This window comes from Sturnira hondurensis, unplaced genomic scaffold, assembly GCF_014824575.4.
Source record: "Sturnira hondurensis isolate 20B ecotype Veracruz unplaced genomic scaffold, ASM1482457v3 Scaffold0003090, whole genome shotgun sequence".
Taxonomy (NCBI): Eukaryota; Metazoa; Chordata; class Mammalia; order Chiroptera; family Phyllostomidae; genus Sturnira; species Sturnira hondurensis.
This window is the reverse complement of record NW_028075721.1, coordinates 1,669,144-1,680,629: the sequence shown is the minus strand read 5'-3', so window position 1 is coordinate 1,680,629 and position 11,486 is coordinate 1,669,144. Positions and strand designations below refer to the sequence as shown.

At 56.1% G+C, this 11,486-nt stretch overlaps 3 protein-coding genes across 5 annotated transcripts; all 3 read right to left on the bottom strand.

Moving 5' to 3' along the window:
- Positions 1–82: 82 nt before the first annotated feature.
- On the bottom strand, positions 83–2,793 carry CTRL (chymotrypsin like). Its single transcript, XM_037041362.1, has 8 exons — positions 2,767–2,793; positions 1,951–2,140; positions 1,277–1,380; positions 1,109–1,188; positions 907–988; positions 560–740; positions 340–473; positions 83–262 (listed from the first exon to the last, which is right to left on the bottom strand). Exons 1-8 carry the CDS (start codon positions 2,791–2,793, stop codon positions 101–103), a joined length of 960 nt encoding a protein of 319 aa, XP_036897257.1. The 3' UTR covers positions 83–100.
- Positions 2,794–4,003: 1,210 nt separating this feature from the next.
- PSMB10 (proteasome 20S subunit beta 10) lies at positions 4,004–6,719 on the bottom strand. 2 transcript variants are annotated; one of them, XM_037041462.1, is made up of 8 exons: positions 6,406–6,703; positions 6,083–6,170; positions 5,897–5,994; positions 5,628–5,768; positions 5,281–5,396; positions 5,111–5,169; positions 4,302–4,453; positions 4,004–4,177 (listed from the first exon to the last, which is right to left on the bottom strand). In XM_037041462.1, exons 1-8 carry the CDS (start codon positions 6,459–6,461, stop codon positions 4,066–4,068), a joined length of 822 nt encoding a protein of 273 aa, XP_036897357.1. In that variant the 5' UTR covers positions 6,462–6,703; the 3' UTR covers positions 4,004–4,065. The 2 variants fall into 2 exon arrangements, with proteins under 2 accessions (XP_036897357.1, XP_036897358.1); XM_037041463.1 differs by lacking the exon at positions 4,302–4,453 and having other exon boundaries at positions 6,406–6,719.
- Positions 6,720–8,003: 1,284 nt separating this feature from the next.
- LCAT (lecithin-cholesterol acyltransferase) lies at positions 8,004–11,390 on the bottom strand. Of its 2 annotated transcripts, XM_037041460.1 has the most exons (6): positions 11,110–11,390; positions 10,193–10,349; positions 9,992–10,107; positions 9,806–9,901; positions 9,488–9,712; positions 8,004–8,594 (listed from the first exon to the last, which is right to left on the bottom strand). In XM_037041460.1, the coding sequence occupies exons 1-6, from the start codon at positions 11,261–11,263 to the stop codon at positions 8,023–8,025; spliced, it is 1,320 nt and encodes a 439-aa protein (XP_036897355.1). In that variant the 5' UTR covers positions 11,264–11,390; the 3' UTR covers positions 8,004–8,022. The 2 variants fall into 2 exon arrangements, with proteins under 2 accessions (XP_036897355.1, XP_036897354.1); XM_037041459.1 differs by having other exon boundaries at positions 9,806–10,107.
- Positions 11,391–11,486: the final 96 nt, after the last annotated feature.

The window sequence follows — 11,486 nt, the reverse complement described above, 5'->3', positions numbered from 1 at the left end:
GGGAGAGGCTCCTGTGAGCCAGGAGGACAAACCAGATGACACAAGAGGATAAAGTCTGGGGTCTTTATGGGATTAAGAGGGGAGGCACCTGTGGGTAGGCTCAGCCTTGGGCTGTGACCTGGTTGATCCAGGTGCTGAACTTGCTAACCCGAGTGTACATGGCAGGTGTGCGCACATTGCAGTTGCTGGTGCCCCAAGAGACGATGCCTATCAGCACCCATATCTTTCCCTTCTGGCAGACAAGGGGTCCTCCAGAGTCACCCTGAAGGAGGGAGAGCGGAGAAGTCAGCATGGGGGACTAGGGGATACCAGAGGACAGGATAGGGTGCCAGTGCTTACCTGACAAGAGGAGGCCCCTGAGCCACCTGCACAGATCATGGAGTTGGTGACACGTGAGCCCCAATACTGCTGGCACTGTTGCACAGTGACCAGGGGCAGGGCCACCTGCTGTAAGCGTGCTGGGGTCACATTGCCTGTGTGCCAGGAGCGGGTAGTCAGGCCCCAAACACTTTGTCCTCACCCTAGCTCTCCCACCCAGATCTTTGGCCCAAACTGCCACCTGTGCCGCTGAGGCGGCCCCAGCCAGTGGTGACACAGGTGAGGCTTGAGGACAGTGCCTCATTCGGGGAAGCCAGGCAAACCGGGGAGATGCGTGTTGTATACTTGGCTGGGGAGGCAAGCTTTAGTAGTGTCACGTCATTGTTGAAGGTGCCAGGGTTCCAGTACGGATATGTGATGGCCTGAGGAGCCAGGGAGGGGCCATGTAAGATGGGGTGAGCACAGCCCCCCAGGGTTAATAGATGCTGCGGGGGCTAGGCTGGGGCATGCCCTGAATTCCTCACCCCCTGATACCACCCACCTGTACTGCCCACTCTTCCTCCCAATGTCTGTAGCCTAGGCACTCACCCGTGAGATGGACAGAACCTGCAAAGGTTCAGCGTTGGATGACCTGTCATACTCGCCCAGGATGACAAAGTGACGGCCAGGGCTGCAGTGAGAGTGGGGTTAGATAGCTGAAGGGAGGGTAGAGCAACAAAGTGGGGGCATTTAGAGGAAAGAAGTGGGGAGAGGTGGGCTGCAGAGGGGCAGGTGGTGTAGAAGCACTCACACAACGTTGCAGTGGGCAGCAGTGACCACCCAGGACTGGCTGATGAGGGAACCACCGCAGAAGTGGAAGCCGCTTCTGTCCTGGGGTCAGGGGTCGGAAGTAGAGAACTCAGGCTTTGCCTAGGCATGAAACACCTGGGACCCTGCCCCATCCCCAGGGTGCCTGTACCTGCAGGGACACCTGCCAAGGCCAGGAGCCTGGCACTGCGTTTTCCCCGTTGACAATTCTCTGGCTGAAGCTCAGTGCCGGTTTGATGGCAGGAATGCCGCAGCCTGGCCATTGAGTTGGTGAGGATCTTCTCTCCATACCCCAGCCCACCTCTCCCTGCTGCTCCTTCCAAATGTCCCCAGCCCTGCACCCCAGAGGAATCCAAATGGAGAAAACTCATCACCACTCTCTCCTTGCCTGAGCGCCTTCTGGGCCGCTGCACATTCTTGATCCTTCCTGCCCAACTAGCCTCCAAGTGCTGTCCAGTCTCTCCAACTTACTCCTCACTGTTGCCCAACTCTATCCCCACCCTCCAGCCCAGGCCACTTTCTTCCTGATGGCTGGATAGGCTGCTTCTGGCTTTATGCACTCCCTGCTGCTTCATGCAGCCAGAGGGCTCTTCCTAAGTTCCATGTCCAGTCTTCATTTCGCAGCTTGCTAAAACCCTCCCTGGCTCCTGAGCCTGGCCTAAACGCCTGTCTACTTCCTGCCTCCTCACAGCCTTGGTACACCCTTTTTCCTATACCCATTCTGTCCACCTGCTTCCCTTCTAGACAGCCTGGCCCCCTCCCTGAGCCCCTGGGCAGGAAACCTGAGCTGGTGCTGGGAGCCAAGGCTAGTCTAGGCCTACTTACCCCAGGAGAAGCCAAGCAGGATCATGGTAAGGGTCAGGTTGAGCAGCATTGTGGCAGGCGTGAGTCTGAGAACCAGGCCTGGCTTTATAAGTCTCCTCGTCCTTGGGCTAAAGTCCCAGGCATGAGGCCAGACCAGCTGTGTGACCACAGCCCTGTCCCACGCTCTGTTCTGGAGGAGGGTCTCTCTAGGCTAGGGTTCTCGATCCAGGCCTGGACTTACCAGAAAGAGCCCAGGTGTGAGTTTCTCACCTCCTCCACCCCCTAAAACCCGGCCTCTGATTGACTACCTGAACCACTCCCCATTCCAGGTGCTGAGCACTCGGCTCTAAGGACTTGACTGTAAGTCTGTGGTGACCACCTGACTGCTTGGATCAGGGGAGCCTCTCAGGCCTATCAAGGGCACCAGACTCAGTGAAGTCTGCTCCGCATCCGGGGCGTTTCTGACTGGTGGGAGGAAATGTCCAGCTGTACCAGCTCTGCTGTGGTGGGTCAGGTCATGTGGCCAGAACAGGGGTTCTAGCGGGTTGTGAACTCATTTTATTTTTTAAAACCACCTGAGGATTTGTTTATTGAACTTAGAGTGAGAGGGAGGAAGGCGAGCAGGGGGAGAGAGAAACATCGATGTGAGAAACATCAATTAGTTCCCTCCCGTATGCACCCCAACCGGGGATTGAACCTGCAACATACCCTATGTGCCCTACCTGGGAATCAAACTTGCATCCTTTTGGTGCATATGGGGAGGATGCTTTAACCAACTAAGTTGCCCAGCCAGGGCATTGATCCCTCATTTTAGAACAGGAGTCCCAGTTTGCTCACATAGATGGTGACTCTCCCACAGCACATGGTATCTTTGTACACAAACCTCATCTGTCTGGCTCTGAAGACGACACACTCAATGATGAAATGCTTGGGAGGGGCCTGGTGCACAAGAGGGCAAGGTGTGCACCCTTGGTGACTGCTGCCCAAGCCTGTAGGGAGGTTGCTGGTAGGATGACAGTCATCGAATCTCAGACAACCTCCATGCCTTGCAGCTTGTGAGCAAGCCCCTGGTGTCGACAGCCTGTTTGTTGTCGAGCGTGAACCAAAGGAAAGAAGAGGCCCCTATGTGCAAAGTTATAATGGCTAAGTTGGCTGGCTTCCTTCTAGGGGTATGAGGCTTTCAACTAATTGAAGAACCTATCAGTTAAAAAACGAGTTAATGGGTGAAGAGAGGGCTGAATAGATATTTGATAAAGCAGATGTGGTGGGTATATAGGTGTTCAGTGTACAATTCTTCAAGTTTTATATTTTAAAGTTCAAATATTGGGGAAAACAATCAGGCCCAGGGATGTCCAGCCTAGAGCAGATCCTCCCTAGAGGTTGGGCAGTTGCAAAACCCCAGTGGAGCTCAGCCATTTTGAGGACAGGATGCTGCTACCAGCCTCCACACCTGAGCCTGGCACTTAAAGTGATCAGCAAAGATTTGTTGGATAAATGTGTCCTGTCATCTGTCCTCAAATGCACTGTGACTCCTGTTAGCCCAGAAAACTTAGAGTCAATCTCCCTACTCATAACCCAGCTTCAGGTTTTGAAGCTAAAGGTGTAGCAAGGATGAGGAGTGCTCTGAGAACTTGCCCTTGGAATCGGGGAACAGCTCCTCTACCAGCACTTGAGCCCTCAGTGGTGTCCAGGTTAGGGGCTTGACTGAGAGGGGATGGGCTTTGTCCTGGGCTACTGATGAACCAGGCAAAGGCCCTAAGTGGGGGCAGTACCTGGGACTGGGACCTTTCAGGTTTCACAACAGCCCTCAGTGGACTAGAGGGCAAGAGCAAGGTGTGGGAGTGGTAGGGGAACCTTCATGGTGCGGAGTCAGGAGGGGGCTTTCCACCTTGAGCCTTCAGTGCTTGCCAGGGCTGAGTTTCTGGAGCAGGGTAGATGCCTATGGTGATAGGTAAAGGGCACCTCTTAGACCAGACACTGGAGCAGTAGGAGTGGCTTCTGCAGGGATGATACCTTAGTCATAGATTCCTGCTGGCTGCTTGCACCCTCTACCCAAGAACAACATAGCCATCTGTTCAGCTGTTTGTATTATCTGCGTTTATTCCCCTTGTTCCAGGCTCGAAGCCTCAGCCTATTTCACTCCACCTCCATGGTCTGCACGGTTTCCTCCACCAGCTCCAGTGGCAGTGGTGTCACTGTCTGGGTCAGGACAGCTGTGGTCCCAGGGGCAAACAGGTACTGGCCAGGCCTGGCAGAGAGGAGAAAGGGCTTCTCAATATGCACCTATTATATGGCATGTCCTCTTGCGGCCCCCAACCTTATGTACAACAGCCCATCCTCCCCAGTACTTCCCCCGTGTCTCTTGTTCCCACCTCTCCATGGGCTTTGTGGGTGAGCTCAGTGTCCGCAGCATCTTGGCACCAGTCTCCGTGATCACACATGCATCCACATTGCCCCCGGAGCCCAGGTCACCCAGGATTCCTGCAGTGATGGCTTCTACCAGCAGCCCCTTTGCGGCCTCCAGCTGTGGCGATGTGTGTGTGAGGCCTGGTGGTACCTTTTGGTATCACCATCAGGCTGCAGCCTGGGGACTGTGTTAATCTTGAAGCTCAGATGCTTACCATTTGATGACAGCTAAACAACTCTCTCACCCTGCACCCCCATCTCTACCCCAAACTTCCACTGGTCTCTGCCTCCCTCTCTCCAGAGACCTTTGTTCCCACTAAGCACTGCCCCATCTTCACAAACTTCTCTGGGTCACTTACCCTTGAGGCTCTGCTTCCAGTGGCCTGTCTACCCAACCAATGTGGTCTTGGCCCCCAATCCACCGTGTCACTCACTGCCTTTCTCTTTCTGGGTCTTAGGCACCCCGGAAATAACATACATCATCTACTTCCATCCTACCCCAAACAAAATCCAGACTCCAGGCCCCAGCTGCCCTTTCCCGCCTCAGCTCCAAATGGTCCTCTCAGAGCTTTGACTGCTCCTGGCAGTCCAAAGCTTTGGCACTGACGGTGGTCTGTTGGCAACTAGCACTCCTCCACCCTCACTCACTCCACTGGCCCCTCGATCGTCAAGCCTCCCCAACCTCCAGACTAGCCCAGGGTCCCTCTGCCCTCCCCCAGCTCCTGGGTGCACTTTCGACCAACGACCACGTGGGTGGGTTGCAGGTGTCGCTCACCGTCATGTTCGGCTGGAACCGGTCTTCCAGCACCGCCAGAGCCGCGTCCTGGCCGGAGCCTGCAGACAGGAGCGGCATTTAAATACAAGCAGCGGTTGTCTCAACGCAAGACAAACGTGAGGCCAAGGGTGCAGGGGCAGGATTCTTGGGAACCTGGCAGAAGCGCTTACCCAGGGCCGTGAAGGGCAGACGGCTGTAGGAACCATGGGGGTGCACGCTGTAGAGCTGCGGTCCTGTCACATCTAAGCCGCCCACGACGAGCGACGCACCAACGTGGCCCTGGTACCTTAACACGGAGTGGGTGTGGTTATGCTGAAGTACTGGCGTCCAAGCCCCATTCTCCACATTTCCCCTGGATCTGAGTCCCACCCCTTCCGCTGGTCCGTAGCCTCATGACTAACACCAATCCCTTTTGCCCGACTCCTCTCAGGCTGGCCTCTTCCGGTCTCCGGGGACCTCTCAGCACCGCCCTCCCCAACGGCCCCGCCCCTGGGTAATCTTAGCCCTGCCCCAGCACCGAAAGAGCGTCTGGCGCAGAATGCGGGTGACCGTGGTCACGCGGGGCTCTCGACCCGTGGACAGCGCGTGTAGCTCCATGTTGGACGCCGCCATCCGAGTGGTCATCTCGGCATCAGCGGCTACTCCAGCACCACAGCAACTGTGGGCGAAGGGAGAGTAGATGTGGGCGGGGCTAGGGCGCGGCGGTGGCGGGGGGGGGGGCGGGGGGGCAGGCAGGGTATGAGAACTTGGGGGCTGTTCTCGTGTGGGGCGGCTGGGAATTCCTACTAGATTTTGGGCGCGATGAAGTGGATCTTCTCGCAGTTCTTGTCCGCCACGACCGAATCGTTAGTTGCCCGTGTATCCGCGCCCAGGATGACTCCGTCCTGGGGCGGGGAGAACGGGCTGTTGGCTCAGTGCCTGCCAGATCCCAGGCCGCCCCTCTAAGCCTCCCACTCCCAATCCCCTGCTCACTCGGAACACAAGGCCCGCGATGGTGGTCCCAGTCTTGCGTGCATGAGGGACCCGGAGTCCTGGGAGGGCGCGTTCCAAAGATGCATTTCTGGAAAAGGAGCGGAGGGGAGTGGCTCGTGTTTCTGTTCTGGGCCCCCCCCCCATTACGTGCCCCAACTCCATTTTCATCTCCCTCACCTTCCGAAGTAAGCCTAGGAACCCAAGTCGTCCACCACATGTTTCCCTGCATAGCCCTTCACCATCAGGAATAGAGGCTCTTGGAGCGTCCACTCCAGGCAAGGCCTTAGGAGAGCACGGGTAGCTCGGTACAAACCATCTCCTACCTCAGGCAGTTATCAAAGGAGAAGCCCCCTCGGGACTCAAGCGCTGTTTGCAGCATCTTGGGGCTGTCAGGGCCGTCCGGGGATTGGAGGTCGGTGGTTAGAAGAATGGGACCAGCAGTGAGCAAGAAAGGCGGAAGCCTGATTTCTGCAGGGCTCCACGTATCCTGCAACCGCTTTCGCTTTCACCTTAACTCAGGACGCTGGCGTACTTTGCATCTCCTCTTTCACTTTCACCTCTGGTCCTAAGAAATTTGGAAAGGGGGGAGAACCTTGCCTGGCTCTCCATGCTGCTCCCAGATCCTCTGAACAAATGGACAAATCTCTCCCTTCTGTGAGCTCCTCACACTTCCAGTCTGAACTCTGATCCTAATAAGGGTGTTGGGCCTTTTGCTAGGTCTCTGCTTTATTACAGGCCTCCCAACAGCATCAGGCATGGCCTTTTATTCTCTGTCACCTTACTTCACCCAACTCCTGCCTGTCCTCTGGTTCCTTTGCCTCCTACCCTGAAATCCAAATGCAAAGGCTCCATCCTCTGCATGGTGAATGGTGATGGTGACACTGCTGGTTTCATCTTCCCCATCTCAGGTGCTCTCTTTCAAGAGAGGCCTCTCCGCTGTCCATCTAGTTGCTGTTTCACCTCCCAAATGACCTTTTTGCCTAACTACTGTCTTTGTCTCACTGTCCTCCCTGGCTTCCCCATGTTCCCTGGCCCCCCTTTCCTTACAGCTCTACCTTGCAAAAGGAAACCTGGTACACTCTTGTCCTGGTGAAATCCTTTAGCAGCTGCATGCTGCTCTTAGGGTCAGACCCAAGTCTGTACGTGGCTCATGTTACCCTTCTCTTCCGTCTGATCTCAGCATAGGCACCCCCTCCCCTGGTAAGCCCTTCTTTGACCTACAGTACTCAGCCCCTTGTTTTCCTTAAACTTTAATCATAGACTACTTACCTCTATTAATAATTAAAACTTCATTAGTAAAACAACCTGATTAATGGCTGTCACTCCCTGATTCTAATCTCTTGTACTGTCACCCACCTAGCTCTCAAAAGGCTGTCTAGAGGTGGGGTCTCACCTGCCTTTTTAGAAGCTGGGAGGGACAACTCAGATCGTCCCCATCTAGAATCCTTGGCTCCACGTGCCCTCATGCCACAGTGGTGTGTGCAGCTGCCCCCAGGCCCCATGCCCAGAACAGAGGCAGACACAAAGGCAGGCTGCTTTACCAGCTCAAGCAGGAGAGCAGGAAGCTGTACTTTCAAGATGCTTAGTTCAGTCATAGGTTTTAGCAAAGCCCATCTTGCCGTATGCTCCACAAAGCACCAGGTCTGCAGTTACTGATGAATGAATCACGGTGTGTGAACCCTAATGCCTTCCCCTCAGCCCACAACACACAAACCAAGGCTTACAGCAACAAAGGATTATTATGTTTTAATTGATTTTAGAGAGAGAAATGTTGAACTGTCGTTCCACTTATTTATGCATTAATTAGTTGCTTCTTGTATATGCCCTGACAAGGTTGCCTTTAGTATGTGCCCTGACAAGAGATCAAACCCACAACCTTGGCATGTTGGGGACAATGCTCTAACCAACTGGGCTACCTGGCGAGGACCAAAGGAGAATCTTTATTCCGGGGGAAGGGGCCCTGGGCTGGCAGTTGGGGTTACAGAGATGCTATGTCGGTAGGTACCTAGCAGGATAGCATTGATGTGCTCCAGTGTCTGGTTGCTAAAGACCATGTTGAGGTGCTGTGTCCCATTAAGAGGTAGCAGGTGCACAGGCTGTGGCTGGAGGCCCTTCCAGAGGGAGAGCTCACTGCTGCGTGTGGCCACGGTGTCATCGCCGTCCTCATAGAGCATGTCCACAGGGTCTGTGTAGGGGAAGCCATGGTCAAAGATGTAGGTGCGGGGGGTAGGCATACCCACGCCATACAGACAGTATACTTCTACACCAGGTGCCGGGAGGCCGGCCAGCAGGTCACGTGACTGTAGCCACATGTACCAGCCATCCTCAAAGTACAGGTCTGCAAAGAAGCGCTGGAAGTCACGGCCTGTGTAGTTGAAGCTGGGTGTGGAGATGAACACATGGTCCTCAGGCCACCCCAGGCTGGAGGGAAACATCCAGGGGGACGTCGTTGTTATGCGCTGCTTCTGTTTCAGCTTGATACTGGACATGATTGGGATGCCCTGGTTGTCACCTGTGGACATGGAGCAAGGTAGGCAGGGAGCCCAGCTTGGCTGCCCCCAGCCCACAACTTGCTGACCAGCCCAAGTTCCGGTGGGTGCTCGGTTCTGTCCCAGCCTAATCCAAACACTGATTCCAAGCCAGACTACAGCAAGCCTAGCAGAATTCAGTAGGTACTTAATGAATGTTTACTAAAGGTAAAGCTTCACACCTCTGTGAGGCAGAGCTGTAGGGCCTCGGAGGAGGGCAGGGAAGGTTTTCCTGAGGGTGGCTGTGTATGTGCAGAAGGTGGGGGACAGGCTGGCGGCTCTCTCAGGGGAGCGTCTGCTGGCCCTGCAGTTGATGCTGCACAGGGGCCAGAACTCTGTTCCAGGAAGTGTAAGTGTGAAAGGAGACCACGTCTGTATGGGACTCACGGATGTGGTCTCAAGAGGGTACCCTGCACCTGACCATGAACCCTACAGGGAAGACTGTTTGGCTGTGCCAAGCAGACAGTGGGTGCTTAATGGGTGGGAGGTGTGCTACTCCTCAGGGAAGAGCTGGAGGGGCTCCTAGGGTCCAGTCCTGGCTTTGGCAAATCTGTCTTCAGTAAGGCAGATCCCTGGGCAAAGGGGCTCCTGGGATTGGGAGGCAGCTGAAGCCACAGGAACAAACCCGAGGCAGGAAGTCAAACTGATGGGGTTCACTTCCTTTCTGTCAAACTCCCTTTTTCATCACTAACACAGATTCTGGTGGGAGCCACTCTAATGGTCTAGGCCGGGCTCACTCCTCCCTGCCCCAGGGGTGGTGGACGACACCCAGGGCCTGGCATTGTGAGCAGAAGTGGGAGTTAGGGTGGACCCACTGGCAGTTTTATTCCACCCCTCAGACCTCCTACAGGATGCAGGCGATCAGAGGCCCTCTCACCTGAGGCCAAGACTAGCAAGGGCTTCACGGAGCCACCCCAGGGAGCCCCAAGAGAGATGAAGCCATCGATGAAGCGATCCTTCCAAGACTGGGGCTGACGCAGTAAGAAATAGAGCAGGTGCAGGCAGCCAAGGCTGTGCCCGATGAGGAAGACAGGCTTCCCGTAAGTAGCATGCATCTCTTCCACTAGCCGGGAGAGCTTCTGGTAGTACTCCTCCTGCTGGTCTGCAGGGGGAGAGGGGTGTGGATGGGATCAGGACGGCAGGGGTTAGGGGCTACCTGCCTGGCCCTGAATCCATCATCCACAGAGGCACTCACTGGGCTCCAGCCGCCAGTCATAGGGGGCGGCCCGCACTGTCTCATCCCGCACATACCCGTTGTTGACCAGATTCTGCACCAGGGTGTGCATGTAACCTGTTGGGGAGGCAGCAGCATTGGAGCTCTGGCTGTGGCTCCTGCAGGCCCCCACAGTCCAGAGCCCCACATTTCCCCCAGTACACACACCTGCCAGCTTGTTTTTGTCCAGGTACTCAACAGAGTGCGTCTTGCCAAAGCCGGGGACACGGATCTGTACACCAGGGGCATTGGACACACGCCCAGAGCTGCGGTTGTAAACAACCCTGGGGACAGTGGGACATTCAGCTGGCCAGAAACCAAGGGGCAGAGGCAGGGTGAGGAAGCTGGGGCCAAGGGGATGGCACATACCTGGTGTTATCGATCCAGCAGTCTACCCCAACGGGTAGAAACATATTAAAATCCATCCAGATGGTGAAGAAATCCTCTGTTTTGTGGTAGCACATCCAGTTCACCACATCTGGTTTATCCAGCTTGGCTTCCAGCTGATTCCCCATGCAGCCAGGCACTGTGAGCACTAGCCTTCACTCTGGGCTCCTCAGGTTTCCCCAGTGACCCCCACCCCAGCCTAACAGCCACCCCCCACCAGTGCACTGACCAGCCTTCATCCTCCATACCCTCAACCCCCAGTGACTAAGGACAGGGTCCTCTTTCTAATCATACCCCACCCTACTTGCCTGCCCAGCAGTGCAAAGCCTAGGCTCCCCTCAGGCAGGAAAAGTGCAGAGGCCAAGGCCACTGACCTCCACCCTCCCAAAGCAAACACTTAGCCTGTCTCTCCATTACTGCCGAAGTCCAAGGTGGGAACAAGGGAACCAATAGGTTTAGGAGGGTGGGGTGGGGGCTGGGCCTAGGAGCAGTGGGCAGGCCTTGATGGGCCACTCCTGCTCTCCTAAGCTAAGCAACTTGTCCTTGCTGGGGTGGGGGCTGAGGAAAGAGTGGTAGGGCTTGGACCAGGGTCCAGTGGCTACAGCTGACCACAGCCTGTAATGCCCAGACCAAGCCCTCAGGCACACACACCAGCCCCAGCCCCCTCCCCCCAACCACCCCCCTCAACTCCACCCACTAACTTAGAGAAGGAGGAACAGTGTGGTGAGGGAAAAGGGTTGACTTCTCTGCAGGACAAGCCTCTGGCCCCTCCGAACACTGAGGCAGGTATCAGGGCTAATGCAGGGATAGAAGGGTCTTGGCAGGGCTGACTACCAGGGGCTGGGGCCCAAGCTCCCCAAGGTCTGGCCTGGCACATCAGGGGCCTGGTGGGGGCTTACCGAGGATGACGGGCCGTGTGTGGTTACTGAGCTCAGCCTTGGGCGTGTTTTGCGGGGGGAACAGCACATTGAGGAGCCAGAAGGGGGTGGCAGGGGGGAGCAGCAGCCCCAGCAGCAACAGCACCCACTGCCATGGGGAGCCAGGCGGCCCCATTCCAGTCCTAGTGCCTATTGCCTAGTGAAGCAGTCTTGGGCTGGCCTTATCTGGATGGGGGTGGGAGGGGCGCTGGGGCCAGTGGGAGGGACAGTCTGGCCAATGGGAATGGCCAGAGATTTCGGGAAAGGGGCACAGCCTTGGAGCTGGAGCCGGCTCTGGGCCTGGGTTCAGTTCCGCCTTCTTCCTTTGGCGCCAGGGGAAACAGAGCCTGGGCAGCAGG

What these genes read in the sequence shown, in the direction of transcription:
- CTRL (XM_037041362.1), bottom strand. Translation starts at nt 2,793, where the DNA reads ATGTGCTGTGGGAGAGTCACCATCTAT. An exon ending in GCTGCCCACTGCAACGTTGT is followed by an intron (nt 989 to 1,108) that starts GTGAGTGCTTCT and finishes CTCTCACTGCAG; the next exon opens with CCCTGGCCGTCACTTTGTCA. An exon ending in AGGTTCTGTCCATCTCACGG is followed by an intron (nt 741 to 906) that starts GTGAGTGCCTAG and finishes CTGGCTCCTCAG; the next exon opens with GCCATCACATATCCGTACTG.
- PSMB10 (XM_037041462.1), bottom strand. Translation starts at nt 6,461, where the DNA reads ATGCTGCAAACAGCGCTTGAGTCCCGAGGGGGCTTCTCCTTTGATAAC. An exon ending in GGTTCCAGCCGAACATGACG is followed by an intron (nt 4,454 to 5,110) that starts GTGAGCGACACC and finishes ACATCGCCACAG; the next exon opens with CTGGAGGCCGCAAAGGGGCT. An exon ending in CCCACAAAGCCCATGGAGAG is followed by an intron (nt 4,178 to 4,301) that starts GTGGGAACAAGA and finishes CCTCTCTGCCAG; the next exon opens with GCCTGGCCAGTACCTGTTTG.
- LCAT (XM_037041459.1), bottom strand. Translation starts at nt 11,263, where the DNA reads ATGGGGCCGCCTGGCTCCCCATGGCAGTGGGTGCTGTTGCTGCTGGGG. An exon ending in TGCTGGATCGATAACACCAG is followed by an intron (nt 10,108 to 10,192) that starts GTATGTGCCATC and finishes CACTGTCCCCAG; the next exon opens with GGTTGTTTACAACCGCAGCT. An exon ending in TGACTGGCGGCTGGAGCCCA is followed by an intron (nt 9,713 to 9,805) that starts GTGAGTGCCTCT and finishes CTCCCCCTGCAG; the next exon opens with ACCAGCAGGAGGAGTACTAC.